Source organism: Rhinichthys klamathensis, unplaced genomic scaffold, assembly GCF_029890125.1.
Source record: "Rhinichthys klamathensis goyatoka isolate OS25496 unplaced genomic scaffold, OSU_Roscu_1.1 h1tg000339l_1, whole genome shotgun sequence".
NCBI classification, from domain to species: Eukaryota; Metazoa; Chordata; class Actinopteri; order Cypriniformes; family Leuciscidae; genus Rhinichthys; species Rhinichthys klamathensis.
Window position 1 is genome coordinate 35,684 of NW_026606853.1, and position 27,062 is coordinate 62,745.

At 38.1% G+C, this 27,062-nt stretch overlaps 3 protein-coding genes across 4 annotated transcripts in view; 2 read left to right on the top strand and 1 right to left on the bottom strand.

The window, feature by feature from the left end:
- Positions 1-121: 121 nt before the first annotated feature.
- On the top strand, positions 122-4,313 carry card19 (caspase recruitment domain family, member 19). 2 transcript variants are annotated; one of them, XM_056272509.1, is made up of 6 exons: positions 122-205; positions 1,453-1,592; positions 1,697-1,853; positions 2,517-2,579; positions 2,671-2,736; positions 2,824-4,313. In XM_056272509.1, exons 1-6 carry the CDS (start codon positions 199-201, stop codon positions 2,928-2,930), a joined length of 540 nt encoding a protein of 179 aa, XP_056128484.1. In that variant the 5' UTR covers positions 122-198; the 3' UTR covers positions 2,931-4,313. The 2 variants fall into 2 exon arrangements, with proteins under 2 accessions (XP_056128484.1, XP_056128485.1); XM_056272510.1 differs by lacking the exon at positions 122-205 and having other exon boundaries at positions 1,446-1,592.
- Positions 4,314-4,990: 677 nt separating this feature from the next.
- ninj1 (ninjurin 1) lies at positions 4,991-13,311 on the bottom strand. Its single transcript, XM_056272511.1, has 3 exons — positions 13,141-13,311; positions 6,429-6,663; positions 4,991-5,171 (listed from the first exon to the last, which is right to left on the bottom strand). Exons 1-3 carry the CDS (start codon positions 13,195-13,197, stop codon positions 5,026-5,028), a joined length of 438 nt encoding a protein of 145 aa, XP_056128486.1. The 5' UTR covers positions 13,198-13,311; the 3' UTR covers positions 4,991-5,025.
- The window catches only part of wnk2 (WNK lysine deficient protein kinase 2), a 30,997-nt gene continuing 10,559 nt past the window's right edge, over positions 6,625-27,062 (top strand). Inside the window, exons 1-12 of the mRNA XM_056272512.1 lie at positions 6,625-6,714; positions 16,191-16,709; positions 18,053-18,723; positions 21,576-21,748; positions 22,034-22,254; positions 22,381-22,538; positions 22,898-22,986; positions 23,351-23,570; positions 23,706-23,988; positions 24,255-24,736; positions 26,628-26,732; positions 26,857-26,895. Coding sequence (XP_056128487.1) covers positions 18,112-18,723; positions 21,576-21,748; positions 22,034-22,254; positions 22,381-22,538; positions 22,898-22,986; positions 23,351-23,570; positions 23,706-23,988; positions 24,255-24,736; positions 26,628-26,732; positions 26,857-26,895 — 2,382 coding nt within the window. The 5' untranslated portion in view covers positions 6,625-6,714; positions 16,191-16,709; positions 18,053-18,111. The remainder of the gene's footprint in view (positions 6,715-16,190; positions 16,710-18,052; positions 18,724-21,575; positions 21,749-22,033; positions 22,255-22,380; positions 22,539-22,897; positions 22,987-23,350; positions 23,571-23,705; positions 23,989-24,254; positions 24,737-26,627; positions 26,733-26,856; positions 26,896-27,062) is intronic.

A 27,062-nucleotide genomic window follows, 5' to 3' on the forward strand; every position in this document is an offset into this window, starting at 1 on the left:
TATGCAGTTGTAAGTGTTCCATCTATTATACAAAGGTATTCGAATCTATTTTTAACAATAATCTGTATTTGCGTAAAGATCCCTTATGTACAATTTTCCCCATTTTGATCGGAACTTCCGGTAATTTTTTCACCATGGTTTCCGCCTCTCCGACGCCATGGGCGTTTCCAAACAAAAGACAACAGAGGGCACTTCAGAATGGGAGGTCAGTCAAACTTTGTTACTGCTGTTTTGTTTGATGTGAAGTATAAATATGAACTCAGGATAGTAATTTTACTTTGTAAAGTTGGCTTTATAGGATCCATATACACGCTGCTCACAAACTTGAACTGGATCGACTAGTTGACAGTTCGACAGTTGTTGCTCGATTGCGGTGCCTTAAAGTCTACTCTGCTTAATATGTTGCATTTCAAAAGCTCTATAACCAGCTGATATTGTACTTCTGAACTTATAAGTCGGTTTGTTGGCTAAAAGTCATACAAAGAAACCCTCAAAGTATGTTTGACAGTCTTGCATTTCCCGTGTTTTTGCTCAATGTAATATTATGATGTTGCGACATCTTCTGGCCGAAATGTGCCCTGCATTCATTTTAATAGAATGGTTTATTTAAAGTCCCCATGAAATCAAGATTGAAGTTTTTGGGCTTTTAGTATGACTATTTTAGCCTTACTGTTATCTATAAGCTATTGTGCTCCAAAAACAATAATGACAAAATTCACATTTATAAGATATAAGCATTCAAAACTTACAGTCTCTCACTTCCGCCAATATGGATCAGTGATTTTGATGACATCACTCTGCACTTCAGCGTCTCAAGCTTTCTTTCCAATCAAATGCTCTCTGGAAACTAAAGCATCCCGCCCCCTACATTATAAATAGACGCTGAAGCTGCGGCTAAAATCTGTCACTTCACACATTTAGCCTGCTATTTTCTACATTGTGAATGGCACATAGCACACTATATAGGGGATAGTGAGCGGTTCTGACAGTGTAAGCATGCTTTCCATTGGGGCGAATGAAGTCTGGTTTCACGTTAGTCTCTCACACGAACCACTGCCGCTCTGGTCCAGAGACATGAAAGTACCGAGCGCATCGTATACCCCAAAACATATCAGACCCATTTGAATTCTTCACAGAATGCTGTATTTTAAAGCAATACGGAGGAGATTAAGAGGAGAAACGGTTAGAAGAAACTGCGGCTTTACCGAGCTCAACGGCTCTGGCCGAGCTGTAATGCAAACTAAACACTATTGGCTATTTTATAGAAGGGGAGTGTCCCACACTATCTTCCTGTTTCAGTAGAAATGAAGTCAACACATTGAATAATACTGCGCGTTTCAAGGCACTTCAGTTGGCCTTTAAAGGATCAGTTCATCCAGCAAAAAAAAAGTGTCATTTACTTGCGCTCGTGTTGTTCTAAACCTGTATGACTTTATTCTTTGTAAATGACAGAGAGCTTCCATGAACAGCTGCGAATAGACAGCTGGTTCCTGAAATCGGACCGACGTCTTGATACAGAACTGGTGGATAAACTCATCCTGCAGCTGAACCGGATCTACCCACAGATCCTGACTGACAAGGAGGCCTCCAAAGTAAGAGCTCCACCTTCAGTAATACAGAGAAACTGTCCAGTTGTCTTTTAGGGAATATCTGTAATATAACAGATTTTTCCAATAATGATGTTCCCAAACATTAGTTCAGGGATTTGGATGTTCCCACCTGTATCAGGCTGGCGGAGCTGCTGTCTAATCTTCAGGAGAAAGGAGAAGAGGCATGTCGAGAGTTTTACCGCGCACTTCACCTCCACGTGGAAGACGTTTACTTCAGCTTACCCACGCGCCTCCGACTCAGAGGTTCGGCAGAATCATCGTTTTCCACTCATAACCACGTCATTCTTTTGAGGATATTCATTTGTTTTTGCCACACATATAATTTCTTATTCGCAGTGGTTGTAGAAATGTATTTAAGCCTGTTATTAAGCCTCTGGTGCTCCACACTCACCTCGGTCAAAAGTGGCCAAACACCTCAAATGTAACTTTTTTGAGTAAAATTAATGAAATATTTTTATTAAATAATATTATTTATTTGATATTTTGTATTTTGAGGGAGTTGTATGGTTAGTAATATTAATGCAATACTTATGATCCATTTGTTTCTTCAATTTTTACAATACAATTGATCTATATGATTTTTTTTTCTTTAAAAAAATTCCATTAACCCCTACATTGCTGGGTTTTTTTTCAGCAATGTGGCTGATTTCTCTGTATTTCCATATATTAATACATTTCCCATTAATTTCTTTGTTGCAAATTTTTTAACCTTTTCCAATCATGTCCACAATTTTTGTGTGTTTCAACATAGCAAGTGCCATAATAGTCACCAAGTGCCTTACCATTCCAAAGAAGTAAAAAATCAAAACTTCTCGGTCAAAAGTGACCGAAGAGCACTAGAGGGTTAAACCCTCTAGTTTGTCGCTCATTTTTGGTTTGACTACCAGGTTGTATTCCTTTTTGTAGAGTCTGGTGATCCAGTCAGCCCAATCCCGATTCCCATAGAAAGACATGTATTAAATGACCACAGTAAGTGAGCTTTTTCTGTGACCACACACTAGTAAACGCACACAATTTACATAAGTGATGATCCATCATGCTTTTTTTTGTCATTGCACAGGTCCGTTTTTCTTCCTCAGTTGTTTCAGTGTGGCTGTAGGAGCAGCTCTGCTGTATTACTATGGTGGTAAGTGCACAAACATGTTAATATCTTCATACCCACACCAACAAATCCACCCCCTAGACTGAAAGCGCTCAATGTTTTTATCTGCAGAGTCCAAGCAGGTGTCAGGCTCCAGCAGCGCTCTGGGTCTGGCTGCGATGGGTCTCAGTAGAAAAGTGCGAGACGTTCTCATCTGGTACACAGAAGATGGAAAATAATGGATTTTCTGCTGCCTTGATAAAAATGTATTCAAAAAAGCTCAAATATCCATGTCAAACATATCAAAAAAATATTTTAATTCAGGTTTAAAAAAAAAAAAAAGTACATACTATGTATATACAGAAATTATTGCCATGAGGCAAAATTCCAAAGATTTAACTTTAAGGTTTCTAAATATGGAATCTCTTGTTACAATTTTAAATATAACAATATAGTGATTTATATAACTACATACAGTTATGCATTTGAAATAATAGCCATTTACATGCCATAAGAAGAGCAGGAACTCATTACTATTAAACTAACTCTCGTACACTAAAGTATTCAGTTGAAGTTAACATGCAGAGCTGCTGTTAAAGATACAACCCTTATTTTGTTTGTGCATTTGTTGTTATAAACAGACCTCAAACTCATTTCTGTTATGTATAGTCAATACCTTTCAATTCTCACAGACTGTCTAAAATTATATTAGTAAAGTGTGGACATAAAGGGGTCCACACTTCCAAATTCACTACACTATTTAGTACATACAAAACTGGATAAACATGACAAATCATATAAATCAGCATGTCATAACATTTTGACACGTGAGACACTAAAGACTACAGGTAAATCTGATCCTCTGAGTATTGGGAGCTTGTTACTTTGTAATAAATTTTTTTTTTGGGCTAAGGTTTAAACAGATATATTTTATTTGAGCATGTTTATATAGCTTACTTTTATACTGACAGCATGTTTGCACTGGTTTGTGTACTAATAATTTATATTATCAACTTGTGGCCTTGTTTCTGCAGTGCGATTGTACAAAAACTGTTTTTTAAATCTTTATTGAAACTGATATTTTCAACCTTGAAACATTCACAATAGTTAACTGAGAAACTGTATTTTTGTCAGGGTTTAATAAAACTTTTTAATAGGCTAAATGAAACGATGCTTTGGAAGTGTTACTAATGTATTAGGAGATTAATTTGATTTTTACGTCTCGATATACCAAAACAAACACCTGTGGACATGGAGGCAACTGTAAGTAGCTCTACAATTGATCTCTGCACTGTAATGATGACTAAATGCACTTCTTTTTAATGATTTGGTTTACTTTTATGACACAATCCTGTTATCTAAAAATGAAAAACATCTTTGGTCATTTATTTAAATGATATCCATATAAAATGTACAAAACGTTCAAGAAATATATAAACATTGGATCGTGAATAATCACAACAAATATGAAAACACCAAACAACATTACATTTTTGAAAGAAAAGGACATTGTAGATCCTAGTCAGTAGAGGGCGCTCTTATATAGGCAACGCAAACAGACAACATGCGTTAGGTTACAAATTGAACAACAACAAAGCCAGCTATGATTTTTTTTTGGGTGACTTATAAAAGAAAATGTGCTGTATTTAAGATAATTTATATTCATGTGTAGTGAGAAAAGATCATTTCTGGCCAAACTACATCTATAGATTAATAATCAGTTTGAATGGCAAGTTCCTTGTTTTCAGACTTGTCTGACCTCTTTAACAATTTATCCTTACTTTCTTATTCATGCAGCAAGGCCTATAAAGTAAAGACAAACCCAAATGTCCTGTCGGTGAGTTGCAATGTGTTGAACCACACATAAATGAATCTATACATTTCCTCCCTCCTTCCATAGGCCGCTAATACAGTGAGTGGTGACTATCAGGTAGACAGTGTGAAGGCCACATGTGAGATGAGGTGTTACTGTTCATTTCAGGCTTGAAGGTATCACATGGACCATTGTTTGGCTGTTCTTTGGGACAAGTCAGAAAGCAATGATTCTATTAGAATTTTTGTTCCAATTTTATCATTACTGTGCATTATGTAATTAAACAATTACCCATATAACAATTATATGTAATTGCAATGTTTTTGTTTTCATCAGAATTTATGATCCACAAGTTATATTATCTAACCTGTTATCGCCTCATTTCTGGGACTAAAACCAAAGTTTCTTCATGTAAAACATAAGGTATATTTACATAGAGGCACATTTGAGTATTTATTTAATTTTCGATAATAAATGTCCAACTATATATACCTGTAGGAAACCCTGAGCAGCATTGCCTGTTAAGATTTTTTCTCCTCTGGTCTTTGGACCCCAAATGCTGTGATGAAAACATTCACTACTACGATGATAAACACGAGAGCTGTGACGATGTTCTCCAGAAGATTCAGTATGAAGTGTTTACTTGAGTCATTCAGATTCCACTTCACTGCAGAACAAAAGCAATAACAGCAGCTCATTATGTAATTCAGAACTTTTACATGAAAGAAAAGGTTATTAAACTGATTTAACAGCTTCTTAAATTAAAATGAAAGGGCAAATTCGGGATTAGAAAATGATAATTATATGGTGTCAAAATCTACATCATCACACACTTTGCTGACTGCTCAAGTTCAAAAAGAACCTTCATGATTACTGTAAAACCTTCAATATTAAAAATGAAGCCTATTTTTCCCCAATTACAAGATGATTGTGTTAACAGTGGATTCCAGTGTAAAGCACAGAGTTGCGTTTAAGGAAATACCAGACAGTTAATGATTGCTGGAAACAGGAGGCTGGGTAGTGTTTAAGTTGAAAAGAGAGGAAGCAATATTTCTCAAATTATGTCCGAACCTCTTTCTCCAACTGAAAATCAGAATGATTCATCTGCTCTTACTCACTATGTGGACAAAAATAAAAGTGAAAGTAAAAGAGTTCCTAATTGGGAAACACACAAATGTCCAGAACTGACTTTTACCACCTGACACAAGCATCATGAAATACTAAATATAATACAATCTTTCTGCTACCTATACTAGCACTATTTTAGCGGTTTTATTATATTTTTTTATTATGCAGTACTGTATACTGTGCACATGAAATGCTGTGTATTCAATAAAAACCAACTGACTGTAATCTCCTTTTAGACATTATTATTTGATCGAATGGCTAAATGTTAGGAAAAGTTCCCCCGAAACCCTGTACAACTTTTCTTTCTTAGAAATAGTTATTTTAAAGCAATTGAATAATGACTTAAATTTCAATATTTTCCTCACAAAGTTATCAAATGATCTCAAAAGACTTGGAATACAAGCGTCTACATTGTAGTACTTTAGTTTTATCATGTTTTCATGTTTCTTTTTGTCCTTTTTTAGAGCTTCACACTTCCAATCTATGGAGGAGAGCATGAACATTCCTCAGAACGTCTCTTGTGTGTTCATACAAAGTCATGTGGGTTTGGAAAAACATGAGAGCGAGTAAATTTACTCAAAACAAAAGGAAATATTTGCATACTGCTTTACATACTACACAACCAGTTTAAAAAGGTTTCATTTAAATGGTTTCTTATGCGTGTCTTAAACGTGTGTGTGTGTGTGTATATACTGTATATATATATATATATGATTAGATATCCTATGGAAGGTGGATTTTTAATTCATTCTTGTCTCTATATTTTGGGTTCTCTGTTTGGATGAGCTTCTCTCACCTATGAAGATGAGCAAGACCCCCACTATGATCTGCAGGATGAGGGAGATGCTGATGAGGCTGATGAGAGGGGTGTAGAAGGAGAACGAGGGTCCCAGCTCCACGACGGTCTTCAGCTGGGATGCGTTGGCCATCAGCAGGGCTATATCCAGCATGCTCTCCGCTGCACTCTTCTTATTGGCGTAATGGTTCATGTTAATTGGGGTGTTCCTTGACCAGCGGTTCTGCTGAGGACGCTGAACACAACCATGAAAACCCACATGTGATGTTACTTATAAACAGACAAGGTAATGAGTACATGAGCTTCATGCAATGTTTACAGAGGTAGATGGGGAAAATAATCTGTGCAAACAGTGTTATTTTAGAATAATTTTTATGCTAGTATAGATTTGCTAATATTTGCAATTGGCTTATATTTTTTATAAATTCAGTTTTCATTAACTAAATTAGTTAAATTTGTGTTCATTTTTTAATGTCAATAATAATTTATTCATTTTTATTTCAGTTTTAGTTTTTATTTGTTTCCATTTTCCAGTTTATTTACAGTAATTTTATTGCTTCAACTTAAACTTATTTCAGTTCTCTGGCATGCAAGACAACATTTCTTATTTTAATTTCCTTACATTTTTCATCTAATATTTATAATTTATTTCAGCTTTTTATTTTTATAATTTTTTTTTTTAGTTAACAATGATAATCCTGTTTGCAAACAGTTCAATATGATTTACCCTAGTTGGGAAAGGATCCTTTTTTGGAACAAAAAACATATTTTAGGGTTTATGTTAGAAAAACATTATCATCAACTTATGTTGTTTATTTTGTTCTCTGATTCAAGGGTTAGGTTAAGGGTGTAGGTTTTGACAGTTTCGTAGAAATATTGTATGAGGACCTAGCCTGACTTCGTCATACTCATATTCTAGTCAGAATGTGAGTCTGATACTGCTCCATAGGGCTTTGATTATGAGGCGTGTCTTAACCGAACCAGGAAAAAAAAAACTCTGCACTCAATTGGATAGACCTACAACCAATCAGAGCAACGCAGTAAGTCAACTACTTTGCATAGCACAGTTGTCAACTACAGAACTCAAATGCACGCACGCTGGAAGAAGTAAAATAACGAGTGTTGCTTCTTTTACTTGGTCCTCCATAAGTGCGACCAAAGGAGAAACCACAACGACCACAGGGTTCATTGCGTCCCATCTTCTTGGCGACCATCGGAGCCAGCTGATAAGTTACACTTTTGCCGAATCCTGTAGGAAGGACGGCAAAAATATCTTTCCCATCGATAAATGCCTTGATTGCAGTTTTCTGTTCGTCTATTAAAATGAATGCGCTGTCGATTTATTTTACAACAGGCGCGACAGTGGAATCTATACATCTCAATTCTCCAGCTGCAGTCATCGCGCTCTTTGATAACGTGATGATTAGGCTACGTCCCTCCCTGCAGACCATCTGTCCATCATTGTATAAAGCCCGCCCTGGCAATTTGATTGGCCCGAACATTTTTTGACTGATCATAATTACTCCTCTCAATAGATTGAGTCCAGACCGAACTTCCCGACCCAAAAATGTTATGGGCGGGGTTCGGGCTGGCATCCAGGCTAATGAGGACCATGATTTTGATAAAACAACATGCCCCTACTTGGGTAGATCACAGTATACTTAAATCGATTATGGTTGTTGGAGACTTATTATGATTTGCATAGAATTTGACTTATGCGCAATGGATTTTTTTGTTCTTGCCCTGCAATACCCCATCTATTAATCTGACGAATTGGTTTTATGGCTAATCCAGTTCACATTTCTCAGTTTTAGAAGGAACTGAAAGTCAGCTGTTTTTTTCTCTTTAGGATATGAGAAGTTTGTGGCATGTGTGAAAGGAAGGGGTGAGGAGTTAGTTGACCCTGACACGATTTCCTTCCTTCTGTTTTAAACACAAGTATATGGGATATTGAGAATCACTGGTAGGGTTACAGAAACCTCTTTTACCACAGACATTTTTCAAATGTCAAATTAATTCCATAAAGCTTTCATTCCAGTAGAATTTTCTATTTATGACTGATTGTTTCTTTAAATGAAAGCGTAAGAATTCTTAGTTAAAGCTGCTTTTTGGTAGATTAGAAATCCTCTCTGTGATGTTCAACAACTACACTAGTGTGAAGCATTAGAGTCACTGGACTAACTGGTCACATTAACAGAATACAAATAACAAGAGTTGCAAAAGTCAGTCATATTATTAACATGAGAGGCCTTGCAACACAGTAATTTTACCATCGGTAAGGGCCGTTCGTAGAAACAACACAAAGGCACAAAGTACCTAAAACTTCCTTTAAGTGGGCAGTAAACCCAATCTATTTTGTAAATGCATGTTAAAGTTTTTATTGGGAACGGTTCATCCATGTTAATTTATATTCTGTATAGTCATGTGAAAATGAAAGGACACCCTATTGAATTCTATGGTTTTACATATTAGGACATAATAAAAAATGATCTGGTCCTTGGCAGGTCTTAAAATGAGGTAAATACAACATCAGATGAACAACAACACATGACATATGACATCATGTCATTATTTATTTAACAAAAATTAGCCCAAAATGGAGAAGCGATGGGTGACAAACTGAGTACAGCCTTTCTGCTTCCATAGGAATTAAGAGAGTGAGTAGCAGTCAGGCACTTCTAATCAAGTGCCTTCGATTAACTGATCATCAGCACGTGTGATCAACTCTATAAAAGCAGGAGTTTTGGCAGTTTTCTGGTCTGGAGCCTTCAGGTGTGTGTTAACACAATGCCAAGGTGGAAAAATGCCAGCAATGATCTTAGAGAAGCAATTGTTGCTGCCATCAATCTAGGAAGGGTTATACAGCCATTTCCAAACTATTTGAAGTCCATCATTCTACAGCGAGGAAGATAATTCACAAGTGGAAAACATTCAAGACAGTTGCCAATCTTCCCATGAGTGGACGTCCCAGCAAATTCACCCCAGGGTCAGACCGTGCAATGCTCCCAGAAATCACAAAAAAAAAAAAAAAAAAGAATTACATCTCAGACTCTACAGGCCTCAGTTAACATGTTAAATGTTCATGACAGTATACAATTAAAAAATTATGGACAAGTAGGCCTATGGGATGTTTGAAGGGTTGCCAAGAGAAAGCCTCTTCTCTCTGAGAAGAACATGGCAGCACAGCTTAGGTTTGAACAAACCACAAGACTTCCGGGAACAATGTCCTTTGGACAGACGAGACCAAAGTGGAGATGTTTGGCCATAATGCACAGCGCCACATTTGAAGAAAATGGAACACAGCATATCAGCACAAACACCTCAAACCCAACGGTCCAGCACGTTGGTGGAGGGATGAGGATTTGGGCTTGTTTTGCAGCCACAGGACCTAGAGTCAAATGTGAGGCCATCTGTCCGACAGCTAAAGCTTGGCCAAAATTGGGCTCTTTCTTTTTAAACAAGATAATATACAACTGGCCATGTGATCCGTGAGATTTACCTTTCTGAGAACAGCTCTGGAAGAGCTCTGTATGTCTCTCGCTAATGCGGCTCTGTGAACACAAAAGCATTTTTCTTCTCTATTATGGTGAAGGAGAGGTCAGGCTGCAGGTGTGAGCCGGCTCTCATGTGCTTTTGGTGTCACATTATTACGTCTGCTTTGTGTTACTTGACTCTCACCAGCTGGTAAGCAGACTTGCGTCTTCAGTGTTAACAAAAATGTATGAACTCCCCCAGACTACTAAGTTTATGAAATGTCAAAAAATGTCTCAACATTGGTTAAACTGGCTGCAAATCCAAATGTTGTCCTGGCTCTTAGGTGGAGTGCTGGACAGGGGTTGACTTTGGGAGTGGTTCAGTCCAGCTGCCCAACAGAAGGACTTTTATGACTACACATGAACCCCTTAACACTCAGATGCTGACACACAGGGCTTGACATTAACCTATTTTTTTTTTTTTTTTTGCTCACCAGCCACTGTGGCTAGTGGTTTTCCAAAGTTATTAGTTACTCAGTATTTTCACTGGCCACAATTTAGACATTGATACCATGGAAAAAAACGGCCATTTTTGATATTATCTCATAATTTGACAGCAGGTATATCAGGCTGCTGTCACTTTAAGACCTGACGCACGGATCTAATTTACTGTTACAGGTGTTTTCTTTCTCAACTGTTAATGTTCATTGACCTTGTTTACATGAATACTCATCAAGGCCGCCATTTTTACATTATTTAGAGTGTATTTGACTGTTTAAGCGCAATAAGCAGCAAAAAAGAAAAGCGGGTATTGTGTATCTGTTCTGTGGGAAATTAGTATTGGAAGTGTTTCAGATATTTCAGTATCGAAAAATGTATACTTTTGACAACACTGCATTGCACTTAGTTTATTATTTCAGATGCCTTTTTAAAAGACTACAATTAGTGACTGCGCTACACGCCACTGCTGAAATCCACCGCATATGGCGGGTTGGTGGGTGTTAATGTCAAGCCCTGCTGACACACATACAACAGCCTTCCTGAGAAAACTGAACCAGTTATCTAAATGTAACAGCCTGGTGTATCTTCCTCTTTCTCTGTCCTGCTATGGGTCTTGCAGCTCTATTAAAAAACTAAATGTTATGTAAGCTGCCGGAGATTGCAGAAAAGTTCTACACGCTACACTTAAATTAAACAATTGCATACACATAAATAAAGCTATCATAAACATAAAGACATGGCAACCCCGGCAGATTATAATGACTTGCATGGGCTGGACAGTTCAGCACTTTTCAAAGCCCTGTTCATAATGTATTTATTATATATATATCATTCTGTAATTATTATTGAAAATGAATGCACAGCTGAGGTGTTAAAAACCAGTGTGCAATATATTGCTACCTATATTATATTTTTTATTAAGGTAGCAGTCCAAAGTAAATTATTTCAGTTACCACATGTACTTTTCTGTTTCAGTTTATCTTGTTTTTCAGACTGTATTTAGAACCACTTCGCTTGCATAAAACAGCACAGCTGCCGTTACAATGTGGCAAAAACAATTTGTCAAAGTGATATATAACTGCAATAGGATAATAATAAAAAACTAGAACTACAGTACATTCACAATTATACTGTTATCTGTTAACTGTGCTCATACCTTCATGTGTTGAACGTAATTTCTTTTTTTCCTTTGAAGGTAGACTATTTATGGACCTGTGGAACTAGAATTAAAATCAGTGGTGCAGTTGACCATAATATTACTCAAATATTACATCATACCAAAGCAGGTGGAGGCGTCTTTTCCACTTGGCATGGAAATTATAGCCACATAGAAATCACTGGCCTTTCAGTCTGCCTAAACTCACAATGTCTTAAACATTGGTGTTGCCCACAGGAATGTTTGATTTTGTGTGTCTCAGGATGTTTGCTGGATGGGAAAAACACTGGTAGTAAGATGTTGCTCGAGTCGTTCTAACCACTCCACCTCAGATTTCCCATGGATTTCTTTTCAATGCAAACATTAATGTAAGTGTAAAAACAACACATTAAAATTCAAAGTTTAATTTAGTGAAAAGCATTGATTAATGGTAACATTAGAAAGAGACTTCTACTGAGAAATGGTGATCTGTCAGAGCACTTAAAATACACACTTTGATCCCTTATTAATATATATTTTACCCTAAAATATACCCAAGGAATAGCAAGGAAGTTCTATATATAGTATAATACATTTAGTATAAATATTGAGGGAAATGTTCACTCTCGGAATTCCGTTCGCAAACCTAATACTAATAGGTAATACTAAATGCATTATACATTATACTATATAGCCTACTACATAATGAGATGGTTTGCGAACGGAATTCCGAGATTAGTGAACATTTCCCTCATATACTAAATGTATTATACTATATATATATATATATATATATAAGCCTATATATTAGTATAATACATTTAGTATATAAATATTGAGGGAAATGTTCACTACTCTCGGAATTCCGTTCGCAAACCATCTCATACAGTGAGATATAGAGTTAGAACTTTGTGTAGTGACTTATGTTGAATAATGTTGTGTTATTTTGTTAATATTTAGGCTATTTACTATTCGTGTCATGTGCAACAGTTATGGTGTCTTAGTGTAGACAACGCTGTACATTCCAATGCATTTTATACCGGGTTTTAAATGCGAGTTATGTGTCGCCTCAACTGACAGAGTGTATTAGAGTGTGTCTCAGAGTCTATATTGTTGAGGGTTACACGGCCCGGTGATCTCATCATCAGTCTGGACGCTGTGTAGAGGAACACCAGAGTAATGAATAAAAGGTTTGTTTCTCTACTTTAATCCGCTTTTGTGTCGCGTAAGCGTATACTCGTTGCCACTCACAACTTTCCGTTACTGGAAAACAAAATCCCGGACAGTCGAAAGCAACTTCGACCAGCAAGATTTACCCCATCCCGTCAGTTAGACTCACTCATCCATACATTACAGTATGGAGGATTATGGAAAATGTACACGAACAGCCTCATTCCTATAGTGACCTAACGTTACAACAAAAACAACGAAACGCGTCCAGACTCCTCAAATCAAACTCTTCGACATAAGAGTGTTATTCGGTCAATGTATTTTTGTCTAACCGCAGTGGATTTCATAGACACCAGAATGCTATAGGTTCAACTTGTATACTAACATCCCATTGGCGGATGCGTTTGTTATCGTTCTGTTCAGAATCCCTCACCTCTCTCGAATCACCTCTGCTAGCATCTCCATTTAACTCCATCTCTTCTGAAGCCATAATCCTTCCTTTGGTTGTATCCGTGTCTAACAGTCCGTAAATAGCTGGGTTTCAGAGTGTTTGTGGTGCATTACCATTATGATCTCATGGAGGCTGGACAAACGACTGCCAATCACTGCAGTCGAGCTGTCCGATTCATTCTTTTGAGTCGGATCTTTTCAATCAGATGCAAATTATATTTGCTAGTTTCTGTATGTTCTTGTTGTTTTTTTGTTTTTACAAGCAGGCCCTACTGGAAAAACCAGCTAGACCAGCTCAAGATGGTCAAGCTGATAGAAGGGAGCTTGGGAAGACCACCCAAAACCAGCTCAGATGGGTTGATTTTCTTTTTTGGGTTTGAAGCTGGTTTCTCAGCTTGGTGTAGCTGGATTCTATAGCAGCTGTAAGTTGCATAACCATACTTCTGATCATTCCTGACTAAATAACACACAGACACAGCACGGCTGCAACAAATCCTACAGCATAATATGTCAATAAACAAAATACATTTTTAATAGAAAAAACGTAATAAACAGTAATGTGCTTTATATCCGAAATGTTTAGACTACATAAAATGGCATTTCTTGTCTGGATATAGGGTCCAGTCCTTTACAGTCTATGGTCCAGTCTTTATGTAAAAGAATGGCTGTTTCATACGGTTCGTTCAAATGAATTGTTCGAAAGAACCGATTCTCAGTAATGAGTCGGACTTCAAATCATTACAGTCCAGGCTCGATACTTTTGTCGACAAAGTTAGCCGCCAAACGCCCATAATCTAATATCAAAGTTCGTGCTCTTATCAGTGTAGAAATTATTATTAGTGTAATAGGCCCGTATGATCACTCCCAACGGTTTGCAACATTTTTAATTGTTGGAGTCCTGTTGGTGTCGGTAAGACATGAATGTGTGAGCCTAAAATCGCACATTGACCTTCAGATCGTTGATTCGGTGCCAACAGATACATGCAAAAGCAGGGGGAAAACAGATTCTGTCCTTGTATCCGGGAACCGGACATCTGTGTTTGTGATGCCATCTAGTGGTGGTTGAAACACAACTCACGTGTATTTTAGCTAAGCATATTGAAATCTCTCCTTCTGAATTAAAGGGGTAGCCTAGTTCACCCAAAAATTAAAATTATGTCATCATTTACTCACCCTCAAGTTGTACCAAACCTGTATGAATTTCTTTGAAGAAGATATTTTGAAGTAGGCCTATGTTTGTAACCAAACAGTTGTGGGGCATCATTGACTTCCATAGCATTTTTCCCATGGAAGTCAATGGTTCCCCTCAACTGTTTGGTTACCGACATTCTTCAGAATATCTTCTTTTGTGTTCAACAGAAGAAAGAAACTCATACATGTTTGGAACAGTGTGAGGGTGAGCAAATAATAAAAACACAATAAAAATCTATAGACTTAAAGGGATAGTTCACCCAAAAATGAAAATGTTTTTTTTTATGACTTCAAAGTTTTTGTGCAAGCAAAGTTAGTTACTTTAGATGCTCAATTCAGCAACACCTGTACAAGTGCTTTTGCAAATATTCAAAGAGATTATTTTAAATTGGCTATATGAAAGAGTTTTATTCTCTATCTTGCATATTTCCTTCTGATACATTTAAGATAGCCTACTTTGTCTTTTATCTTTTCTGTCCTGAAAATCTAATACATATATCTTTTGAATCGTAATATTCTTTAATTAAACTAATGTATTTGTCTTAATTTTATTGTCAGTTTATTGTAAAACAGTTTTTCTTTTTTTTTAAGTTTTTCTTTTTATTTATTCAGGTCCCATTCAGGCTATTCATGGAAAGTGCCTGCTATCTTGGGACAAAGCAGAATTATTTAATTGTAGTTTAAGAGAGAACACTGACAACAGTTCAATATGTCAAGTTCTTAAGGTACAGACTCATGACAGACTAATTAATTGCAGTAGCCTATTACAGAAGTGCAGTTTCTATAAATACCTCAGGCAATGATAAGATATTTCTGACCCTCACTGCACATTTGTCCTTTAAAATCTCTAAGTGATAAAGATGAGTCTTTTACGGTATAATAAATTGTCCATACACTTTCCATTATTGAACAGAGCACTATAAGTGATTTTGTCTGAGGAGACTACAAAGTGTTGTAACACATTTTTCAGTCTTAATTTATGTGACTCGCTTTGAGTAATATATATATATATATATATATACATATACATACAGTATATATCCATAATTGCCTTTAATGTCAAGCACAAAAAGTTCTGTTGTTACAACTTACCCCAGTGGAGTGTGTTGTTACACTACTGGAATACATTTTTCATCTTATCTCACATCTTGTAGCAAACTGTCATTCTACTGTGCAACAAAATCAGGAAAGTGTTGAGTATGTTTAGTTCACCCCTGTAACTAATTTCGGTAACATTTGATTTTACAGAGTCCTTGTTACACGTTACATGTACTGTATAGTTAACTGTATTGCAAGTAACTATGCACAATTTATAGTTATTAGTTACATATTTACTACATAGTTACTACATAATTACATGTAACCAAACCCCTATTCCTAACCCTATATTAGGTACATGTAGGCTAGTTAATTATTACTCAGTAGGCTACTTAAATGTATAATAGCACTGTAACACCTTAAAATAAAGTGTAACCCACATTTCTTACTGGTTAAACGATGTTGCAACTCGCCCTTTGGTCTCCATTATAAGAATGCAGTATAGCCTACCTATACTGTAAATGATATTGCAGTGGGAATAAACAAGCTTTCTCCAGTAGGTGGAACATTCTCTTTCAGCAAGAGAGGAAAAGAAGGAGGGGAGGGGTGAGAGAATAAAAAAGCATCGTCATATAACATTCATTCACATGAAATATTCAGCAGTCTTAACCAAGTCACGTGGCGAGAACAGGGGGATATATGAGCACAGTAAAGAGATGCTGTATGTGAAGTTGCTATAAACTACTTCAAACTTAGTTATATGAATATTAGTTGAACATATGACGATTAGTTTTGTGTCTGCAGGACAGTGACGTGTCCTGTTCCGTCCTTCAGTCGAGCTCATCGTCACGTCACGGAGGTTTGGGCGGACCCAGAGTCCCGTGTGGTCCATGACGACCCGTGCAGAGGAGGATAAGGGTACCGCCTAAAAACACACGCTTTTATTGGACACACAGTGTGTTGCTAGGCGCTGTAGGATGTCCGTAACAGAGCATCAGTCAGCAGCAGTGTAACAGAAGCTAACTCTGAACGCTATAATAACGAGGGACGAATCTTCAGGGAGGTGTCAGTGCCGTATTATCCGAGATGAGGAGAGCATTGCCGCAGTGAGCAAATAATCTCATCAACGGGCTGTGGATTTCATGTCCCCTACAGACGCTGACATTTATAAGAACCAAGGGTGCTCGGGTTTGAAGCGGCTATGTGGTTGCTTGGTTAAAGTAGATGTCTGAGATTAAAATCTTATTTCAAGGGACAGCTGCGCACTTTATAGTTTTGTGGCGGATTAAACAACGCGACAGCCGCTGTCAGCTACCCAGCATGGTGAGTTGGATACTAATATTAGTTTCTCGCTGGATACAATTATTTTCAAATTGTTTTAGTATTTTTGTGGCATGAATTTCAGATGTAACGTTAGGCTAAGGGAGTTTGCCTCGTAGGCTACTTGAAACACAAAGTAATGCCATTAGTAAGTATATAGGCTATTTTGTCTTGCTCTTTTAACTTATTGCATAAATATTTGATCATAATTAATGTTAGCTTTTATATGTAAACGAGGAGACTGACAGTCGGTCCTCAAATGATGCCGAACTGCGTCAGATAGACTAGCATTGCAGGTATGGCAAACCGTTTTAACATTTATTCCTTTAAAAACTAATAGTGTTTATGTTTCTAGTACTTATTTATTTCAGTACTTGTAAGTAATCCAATAGAAAAATTGGATTTAAATTTCTCTAACTAGTCACTAGTGCTAGTTATTGCCTAGTCTTGGCTGCCAGTCGTTATGGCCATAACTATGTTACTGGTGACACATTTCCAGTATTCTAGTTGTTAGTAGAACCATTTCAAATCTTACTTGTAAGAGTTTTAATATAAAATAACCATAAAGTTGCCATTCTGACTATATTGTATATGACAAGTGGTGAGATTAAAAATGTTAACAACTGATTTTTAAAAAATATTTTTGGTATGTAAATGTCCTAGTAATAATTATATACTAGTAAATATGGAATAGATACTAGTAGTAACTATTGTGATAGTTTTCCTACAGCTAGTAAAGGAATAAGTGCTAGTATGTAATTAAAAAGTGCTATAAATAGATATGATTTCTGGGATAAGTGTTAGTTTTTAATGAATAGTTAGTGAAATAAAGTGGTACATGTATGACGTCAGAACCCAGAAGTCGCTGGTTCCTTCGAGATTTTCCTATGTTTTTTTTTTCTTCAATTCATGAGTAAAATAAAGCCTGTGGTAAACATATCTTGACAATACTTTGATGTTTTGTTCTACAACGTACACTGCACACACTCACACCCCAAACGGTCTTATCTAGTTACTTATTAAAAACTTATGTTTTCAAAAACGAACATAACTGTTTCAAAATTCGCGTTTTCGCTATGGGCATTGCATTGTAGAACAAATATCAAAGTATAGTCAAGTTATGTTAACCACAGGCTTTACGCATAAATCAAAAAACCCCATTATAAAACCCCATAGTAAAATCTCGAAGGAAACAGTGGCGAATTAGTCTTCCGGGTTCTGATGTCGTACCTGCACAACTCTATTGAAACAGATACAAGTCATTATTGAATTATTTACAAGTAGGGACATGCTAGGAATGCAAAATAGATTCTAGTTAAAGGAATAAACTACTTGCCATATTGCAGGTGCATTCATTCAAGGAGGACCACATAAACGGCTGAAAGTCACAGATGAGTGTCCGGCGATGGAAAACCTGACTGGATCCAACTCTGAGCCGCAGCCTGGGGGCATCACAGTTTCTTCTGTCCCCTCAAAAAAGACTGCAATTTATGAAAATGGTCACGAGCATCCCACTCATATGGACCCCACAGCTGCAGCACACAGAGGGGCCAGCGATCCAACCACATACCCTCTATTAGATTACCGAGGTCTGGTCCGGCAGAGATTTATACGCAGAAGTTTGTGGTTCTCCGAGTCAGAGGATCAAGAACTCGAGGTTTCAGAGTGCGACACCACCAGCAGTCCCGTTAAAAGTGCACGTATTGTGGTCCAGAGGAGTTTTAATGCGAAGAGTCCGGTGGGACAGGGAGTCTGTGTAAAAGAGAGCTTCAGCAAAGAGCCAGAGACAAGCGAGGCTGAGGAAAAACATGATGAGGAACCACCGGAAACCTCCAACAGCGGGGACAAAGCTGGGAGTGACGAGAATGAGGAAGATGCCGGAATGAAGGCAGTATCCACCTCTCCGGGTGGACGCTTTCTTAAGTTTGATATTGAGCTTGGCAGAGGGTCCTTCAAAACAGTCTATAAGGGCCTGGACACTGAGACATGGGTGGAGGTGGCCTGGTGTGAACTTCAGGTAAGAAAACAGATACTGTACACATTCTGAAATTGAACCACTGGCATTTCAGGTCTTGCAATGTTTGCATAGTAGGACTCCTGTTGGCCTCCTCTCAGGCTGTTTCCATAAAGGCTTTTTCTTTCTTGTAATTGTAGAAAATAGTGTCAGGTGTAATGGTGTAATGACTTGGCTAAGCTCTAGATGTGTAGGATCTAGAAGTAAAAACTAAAATGTAGTTGGTTTAAATTTGTTAATAAAAACAAAGACTATATTTTTCTGATTGATCCTGTTGCCATTCAAAATGCTTTCTCCCTGTACGTTTGCCGGGTCATCTGATATGACTTCTTCCTTTTATCAGCACTATTGATTGTAAAATGGAGAGATTGAATCGCCATGACCAATTCTATATCAGATTTCCTTTGTTTAATAGTGTTTCCGTGTGTTGTCAATGTCTAGAATCATTTGAGGTTCAGCTGAGTTCATCTGAGAATGCTTAGTGTTAAAATGTTTCTGAAATATTTAAAGAACCCGATTATGTTGAGTGAGAGTGTTATTTTGACTGTGCCGTAATTCCTCTTGCAAACAGCTTTGTGCTGCTTCTAGCCTGTGCCAAAGCTTTTAATATATATCAGAGCTCACTAAAATATCCCAGTAGACATTTACAGTAGAAATGCTGAAGGGAGGGGACACAAACAAACTCTGGAGAGCAGCGATGCACATCCCTGGAGGATCAGTCCCTCTGCATACGGGTCATGTGACAAGCTCTGGTCATGTGCACTTACCTCTGCTGAAATGATGCAACAGTGCAGTGTTATCACACAGTGTCTCGTAGTGTTCTCTCTCTCTCTCTCTCTCTCTCTCTCTCTCTATATATATATATATACACAGTACACACACAAACATATTTTTCAGGTCTAAACCATAAACAACACATAAAACAGACAACAATTTTTAGGATGCATAATTTCTTACATAAATAATACACATTTGCCCTTTATAATATTAAGCAATACTTCATGGACTACTTGCTAAGCTTATTTTCATTTTGGGAACAAAAGATAAATTGTGCATTCACTGTCCATGGAAGGATGACTAGGCAGTTATGATCTCTGGAGTTCTGATGTTATACACGAGCCGAGGATGCTCTGGTTTTTGTTTCTATGTGTGGGCGATGCTTGCTACTGTGTTACTGTATGTACTACAGCTATTGTTTGGGGCATGCTGTCAGTTTTGGTTAGGAGGATTCATCCTGCTTTATGAATCTTAAAATCACATGGATAGAGTTAGGGATGCAAATAGTTCCCAGACTGCATAGACAAAAATAGCTGAGGCTCCCAAATCTGCAAGGAGGGAGGAGAGCGAGCAAGGGAGAGACAGAGGAACAGGTCAGATGAGGTGAAGATGGCTGTGTACTAAACATGGCTTCCCTCACAGTAGCGTTCTCAAGACAATATAAAGATATTCCTAATGGACCATTTTACAGCTGAACGCCCAACCTCATTTATCTGACAGGGATGCATCAGGAGCTGACAGTATGTATGAACAAAACTGTTATCTGTGTGTGTGATGGAGTCTTCATCCAAGACACATCTCAGGAAAAGATCTTAGTGCCACTCCCTGGCCATGCATAAAGCAAAAAGCTTTTCCTTTTGTGAGAGATTTTGATGTAGCACACCTCTGAAAGTAATCAATGTCACCGTGTTTAATTTGTGTGTTTAAATTTTATTAGAAATGTAATGAAAGATTGGGATAATATTACAAGCTATTAACATATTTGACTATAAAATTCCCTTATCACGGCATATGCTTTTTTCTTATTTGTTAGTCACTCTGATAGAAACAACCTAGGAATCATGTTTGGTCTGAACTGACTGTAGACTATAGAGTAAATTAGATGGAAAATTAAGAATAGGGGGAGGTCGAATAATATATGAGCCTCTGTGTGTCCCTGAGTTCATGTGAGGTGTTAGATGGTGCAGTGTGGGGGTGGGTCTCAAGAGGTTTTATGGGGTTGCACATTGACTGATTGTGAGGGACAGAGATGTTACAGATACTCCCTGTCAGCGTTTAGCAAATATAGAAGCAGGAAGAGAGCAGATGCAAAGGTATTGATTTGGTCAGCTTCTTGACCATAGATACACACTAGAACTTGAACCACCAATGACTCTGTAACTGTAGCATTTTCAAGCCTAGCATAACTGCTGTACACACCAGTTTAAGCCCAACTGTACCTCTCTAACAGTTCTATTTTGTACACTGAATAAAGAGACTTTGGGTGAATTTCATGTTGTTTCAGTTCTACTAAGTTTATTTGACAAACCCCAATACAAAATGTTTTTTTTTTAATTATGCTGTTTGTGTTAATTATATTTTCCGCCTTGTACTCCATATCAAAGGACTACAATATGTTAATCACTCATCTCTCACAGTGAGGAGCTTGCATATTTTGCCTTTTATGTTGCATCAATACGCTTTAACTGTAGTGTAGTTGTTGTTTTCTTATCACTTTCCTGCCTCTGATCTTCTTCTTGACTTTCTTAGTCATATCATGTTTAGAGACATTGTCCCCACCCCCACGACCACACAAATTCAAAAATACAATACAACAGATATAGTCTATCCTTAGAAAGCTATTACAGGGAATGTGCGCATTAAATCAATAAAGATTGACTTAAATGTCTTCAGAACACACGTCTTTCACTGGTCAAGACAGAGTTATTTATTTTATATAGCTCTCTTTTCACTGAAAGGAGGATAATTGAGTTACCATATGTTTGTTTATGAATCTATTTCTCTTCCCACCTGTTCATCTGTCTCTCTTACTTTTCTCCTGCCATATGCCTGACACCTTAAACACCTTGCCTATCCAGGATCGTAAGCTGTCGAAAGCGGAACGTCAGAGGTTTAAAGAGGAGGCAGAGATGCTAAAAGGTCTTCAGCATCCAAACATTGTGCGCTTCTATGACTTTTGGGAATCTCCTGTTAAGGGGAAGAAGTGCATTGTTTTAGTCACCGAACTGATGACATCTGGAACACTAAAAACGTGAGTCACATTAAACAAAGACATGCAACAGCTGATGCTATCACACATGGGGAAGTAACTTACTTGGTATAGAATATAGATTATAGTAAAGCATTGAAATCTTGGTTAAGATTTAGGTTGCTTGCTATGGGACACCGAGTAATGTACAGTAGATCTGCCCTGATGACAACTTGCCCAATAATATGACATGCTCCTGAAAATGTAGCAGATTTTGTGATATTGAGATTGGTGAAGACTGAAGAGTCAAACACAATGATCTCTAACCCGGTTTCTGTTAATATGTAGGTATCTGAAGCGATTCAAGGTGATGAAACCAAAAGTCTTACGAAGCTGGTGCCGACAGATCCTAAAAGGTCTTCACTTCCTCCATACGAGGACCCCTCCCATTATACATCGAGACCTGAAGTGTGACAATATCTTCATCACTGGTCCTACAGGCTCAGTCAAGATCGGAGATCTTGGCCTGGCCACACTAAAGAGAGCTTCTTTTGCCAAAAGTGTAATAGGTAATGATGAGATTTAACAGATTAGGCTATATTGAATACAAAATTTCAACAGCAAGTTTAGATGATGTAGATTGTAGCTTGTTATGTATAATTTTAAATTAAATTAATGTTTTCTTCCTCTTTTAGGCACTCCAGAGTTTATGGCCCCTGAGATGTACGAGGAGCACTATGATGAAGCCGTAGATGTGTATGCATTTGGGATGTGTATGCTAGAAATGGCCACATCTGAGTATCCATACTCAGAGTGCCAAAATGCAGCACAAATCTATCGCAAAGTCACTAGTGTAAGTTTGAGCAAACTGCTTCTCACTGACCCAACATTTATATTTTCAGAATGGAATATTATTTAAGTTAAAATGCTGTAGAGGGACTTATTCATGAAAATGTTCATAAATGCATTGATATATTTTCACAGTCAGTTCAATGGCATAATGTACGTACAACTGATTTTACCTACAATTTATGTAGATAATAATTCAGTGGTATAATGTCATGTTCTTGTAGTTGCAGTCAGTATAAAGAAAATGTTTCCTTTGAAACTCAACATTTTTCTGCTGTAAAATTTTCTTTCACTCTAAGATTTTTTAATGAAACAACAATGTGTTTGTGTGTGTGTCGGGTTCCTTATTCATTTTCTGCACAGGGTGTGAAGCCAGCCAGTTTCATTAAGGTGGCCGTGCCTGAAATAAAAGAAATCATTGGAGAGTGTATCTGCCATCGCTGGGAGGAAAGGTGAGTCCATCAGCTGAACAGTCTCCTGTCACATTACCATAAAGATTAGATTATGGTTCTTTATGGCAAAGCCTCTGCTCCTTTCAGATGTGGCACTTGTTGTATGATCAGACAACCTTTTCTTGGATAGCTGTGACTTTATTTAACTTATACGCTTTACAGTAATTTGAACCCTGCTAACGACATCAATTCTCCCCTGGTTATTAAATGTATCTGATTGTAAATTGCCTGCATGGATCATCAATCAGTTAAATGGCTCATACCATTTACTACAGCAACATCGTAGAATTGCTTATAGTCCTTCAGATGTCAGACTTGTTTTTCAGCTCTTTTCAAACTAAATCACATCTTTCTCTCCTTAAAGGTACTCCATAAAGGACTTACTAAACCATGCATTCTTTGCGGAGGACACAGGTGTGAGAGTAGAGCTGGCTGAAGAGGATGACGGCAAGAAGTCTTCCATTGCTCTGAGGCTTTGGGTTGAAGACCAGAAAAAACTTAAGGGAAAGTATAAAGACAGTGGTGCTATCGAGTTCACCTTTGACCTGGAGACTGAAGTCCCAGAAACAGTTGCCCAGGAAATGGTAAACAAATGGGATTTTTAGAAATGCAACACTTTTTAACATATGCATAACATACTTGTGATTTGGAATACATATTCAGAATGTCAAGAAGTAAAATTCATTACTTCAGAGTTGTTCAATGATCTTTTCTGGCAGGTGGATTCTGGCTTCTTTTTAGAGATTGATGTGAAGATTGTGGGTAAGTCTATCCGTGACCGCGTGTCTCTAATAAAGTGGAGACGGCAGCGGATTGTCTTAGGCCGTAATGGAAAAACAGAAGAGAGCATCACCAAGACTGAGGCACAGAATCTCCTTCAGGTGCCCTCCACAGGGCCACCATTGGGTGGACCACCCAGTCTTCCATCCGAAACTGAGGAACTACAGACTGAAGCAGTCAGCCTGGTCTGCAGTGCCCCGACTAGTGCGACTACAGCTACACGTGAGAGACAACTAGATGTTGAGATATCCACACAAAAGATGCTAAAGTTTTTTTTCCCAATGACTTTAAATTCTTCTTTGTGTAAATGGGTCTATTAGCAATATCCACATAACCAATAAAATGTAATGTACAGTATTTCACTTGATCATATTATATTATGTTAGTTATTTAGTTTAATCATTTCTTTTGTATAACTTGCATAACACAGATATGCCAAAATTTTACTTGCTTCAATAACTTGTGTTTGCACTTTGTGTTGTTTGCAGACAGCAGTTCAGGCTCAATAATGATAACAGGCCATTCAGACAACCAAGACAGCACCTCTCAGCAGTCCCTTTCGGAGTCCATTTCCACTGGCCAAATGGTCTTAAGCCCTCCAGCACAGCTTCTGACTCAATTGCCACAGAGTACCCAACAGCCATCTACTGCACACCCGCCTCTGGGGACTCAACAACAACCTTCTCTACAAATGCATCAAGGTGTCCCACAACAAACCGTAGGCCAGTTACTCCACGGGGCCCAGCAACAACCTAGTCCTCAGCAAACCCAGGGAGCCCAACAACAGCCTAGTGGTCCCCTGCACCAGGTTACACAAGCACAGGCCCATGGTTTGGTGCCACAAGCACCCCAGCAACAACCCACCATTCAGCTGCACCAGCAATATCAGCAGTCAGCTCATCAGCTACATCAAGGGGCTTTTCAGCAGTCTTCGGTACACCTGCATCAGAGCTCTTACCAGCCATCACCTGTAAGTTCATACTTAAATTTGCCTCGTCGTTGCAGTTGAGCTTTACTTTGTAGTAAAACTCTAAAGCCACCATCTTAATTCCCATTCATTTCTTCCCTTAGCACTATGTTTTTTATGACTGTCTGAATTTTAAAAAATGTGTCTTTTTCTCATACTGTGACTGAATGAGCAGCGACATGGCAGTATTCCTGGTGACTTCCAAAGAGCTTTGCTATTCTCTGATAACTTGGCGGGGACCAGACGTTGCAGCACTTCATACCTTGACACATTACAGAGGAGAACTGACCTACAGGATTTGTTAGAGCCGCTGCATCATCAGACTTATAGCTGTCCCAAACCTGAAGCAAGTTCTAGGGATGAAATAAATCAGTCGCTGTCTACAAGTGACTTTACTGTGTCTTCATCCATCACAAATTATGACCAGGCACCAAATAATGTTTCTAAAGACACCTATGAATATAGTTCACAGCAGGTAAAAATGAATTCACAGTCCCAGACAATGTCATTCAGTCGGAGGAACTCTGATGTCCACCCACATTACTGCCAGGCTTGTAGGGCACTGTTGCTGGCTGTAAGGTCAGGGGGTCGAGGGTCTCTCGGTCATGCCTCTTCACCCTCTTCCTCCCATATCCACCAAAATATGCCATATGTTTCCTCATTAAAACCATCATTCTCACCTGATTTGGCTCATTCAGACTCCAGCTCACCAATTTATATGACCCCACAGTCTCCATATACGTCTACACTGCCTGCAAAGCAAGTTTCTGTTCTTGAGAACACATCAAGTTCAATACCAGTTCAAGTCACCCCACCCTCTCCAGTCCATAAATGCCATTCTCCTGCACAGATTCCTGTGACAACTCATGTGCCTAACATGTCACCACTAAACCATAGCATTGCCTTTCCCCCTGTCTATATATCTATACCCTCACCAGTTCACATGTCTCCCAGACATATGTCTATATCTTTACCAGTTAATTCAACTTCCCCACTCAAGTCATCATCTCCAGTTTCACCTATCTCCTTGATCGGGCCACATTCTCATAGTTTGGGAGACAGCTCAGATTTGTCTCACCTCGATCGCTGTCTACATCATATCATCAATCGGCGTACCAGTTCCCCTGTCTTGACTGACAGAGCACCTCCTGGAGATGGCCACAGTGATGCTTGTGTTCACAAGTTCCATGTACCTCAATTCCAAAGCGTAAGCGCTTTGTGTGTACCCCTATCACATCTGGAACAAGGGGCTTTTTCTGTGCAGGACAGTGAAGTTGGACCAGGTCTTGTGGTAGGTTAAAAATAAAATGTACTAGCTATGATCCCGGCAGAGAAATCTAGAAACAAGAGAAATCGCTTTTGCCTCACCCATGCTTTCCAAGCTTCTTCACATTCTTTGAAAAATGTTGCTTCCAGAATATGTGGTATTTCTCATAAATGCCAATCCCTCCTAGTTTTATGCTCATCTGTATGTAAATTGTATACTTCATACTGAAAATAAACTGAATCAATTTTCTCTCATCACTGCTATTTCCAAAAGAATAAGAAATGAGACCATCTTCAAGGAACTATTATGTTCTTTTGAAGGGCACAGTCTCTTGAAAGACTGCTAGAATATGCCACTGTACTATAAATGACTGCTACTGCAACACCGCAAATTATCCCTGTCACTCTGTGCGTGGTCCCTTTTAAAGCAACATCCCCCTGTGTGTAGAGTTGATGTCACACATTTCCCCTTTTGTTCCCTGTCAGTTGCTGCTAATTTACCTGTCACATCAAACTGTATGCTGGAGTTACTGTCCTGCAAATATCTTGAAGAACTGCCATTGGCTTTTAAATCCTTAATGGCAAATGTTCCTATATTAATATTTGTTTTTGTGCATGTGTTTTTCAGCCTTCCACACAATTGGTTTCATCTAAGACCGTCTCTGCTCCAGCTACTCCTGTACCACATGCTCGTCCACAGAGCATTCATGCCTCTGCCCTCGTAGCACAGGAGGTAAGGCTGCTATTGGTTCGTCTTCCCTTAAATGAGGATGGATGCATGCCTGTGTGCTAGCAAAGTGATAGTTTCCTAGATTAATTTAGAATTTTGTTCTTCCTTGTCTTTGTATTTCTCTCAGTTTCACCTTTATTTCCATCCTGAAGCTTTCCAGCCTCAGGTAGACACTATCTGTATAAATATCCTCACAGTCACAGGATTTTGGTTTCAGTCATGCCATAAATGTATCAGATTATTAAAAGTCTGCTAAACAATGAATAAATTCAGTTTTACCACCAATTTAGTTGGAGATAAAGATATTTGCCATCGTTATCTTGTCATCGTTAT

Coding starts and splice junctions, on each gene's coding strand:
- ninj1 (XM_056272511.1), bottom strand. CDS start 13,197: ATGGCTTCAGAAGAGATGGAGTTAAATGGAGATGCTAGCAGAGGTGAT. Junction 6,664..13,140: donor GCAGAGGTGATTCGAGAGAG/GTGAGGGATTCT, acceptor GGTTGTGTTCAG/CGTCCTCAGCAGAACCGCTG. Junction 5,172..6,428: donor GGTCTTGCTCATCTTCATAG/GTGAGAGAAGCT, acceptor TTTGTTCTGCAG/TGAAGTGGAATCTGAATGAC.
- card19 (XM_056272509.1), top strand. Junction 1,593..1,696: donor CTGACAAGGAGGCCTCCAAA/GTAAGAGCTCCA, acceptor CCCAAACATTAG/TTCAGGGATTTGGATGTTCC. Junction 2,580..2,670: donor ACATGTATTAAATGACCACA/GTAAGTGAGCTT, acceptor GTCATTGCACAG/GTCCGTTTTTCTTCCTCAGT.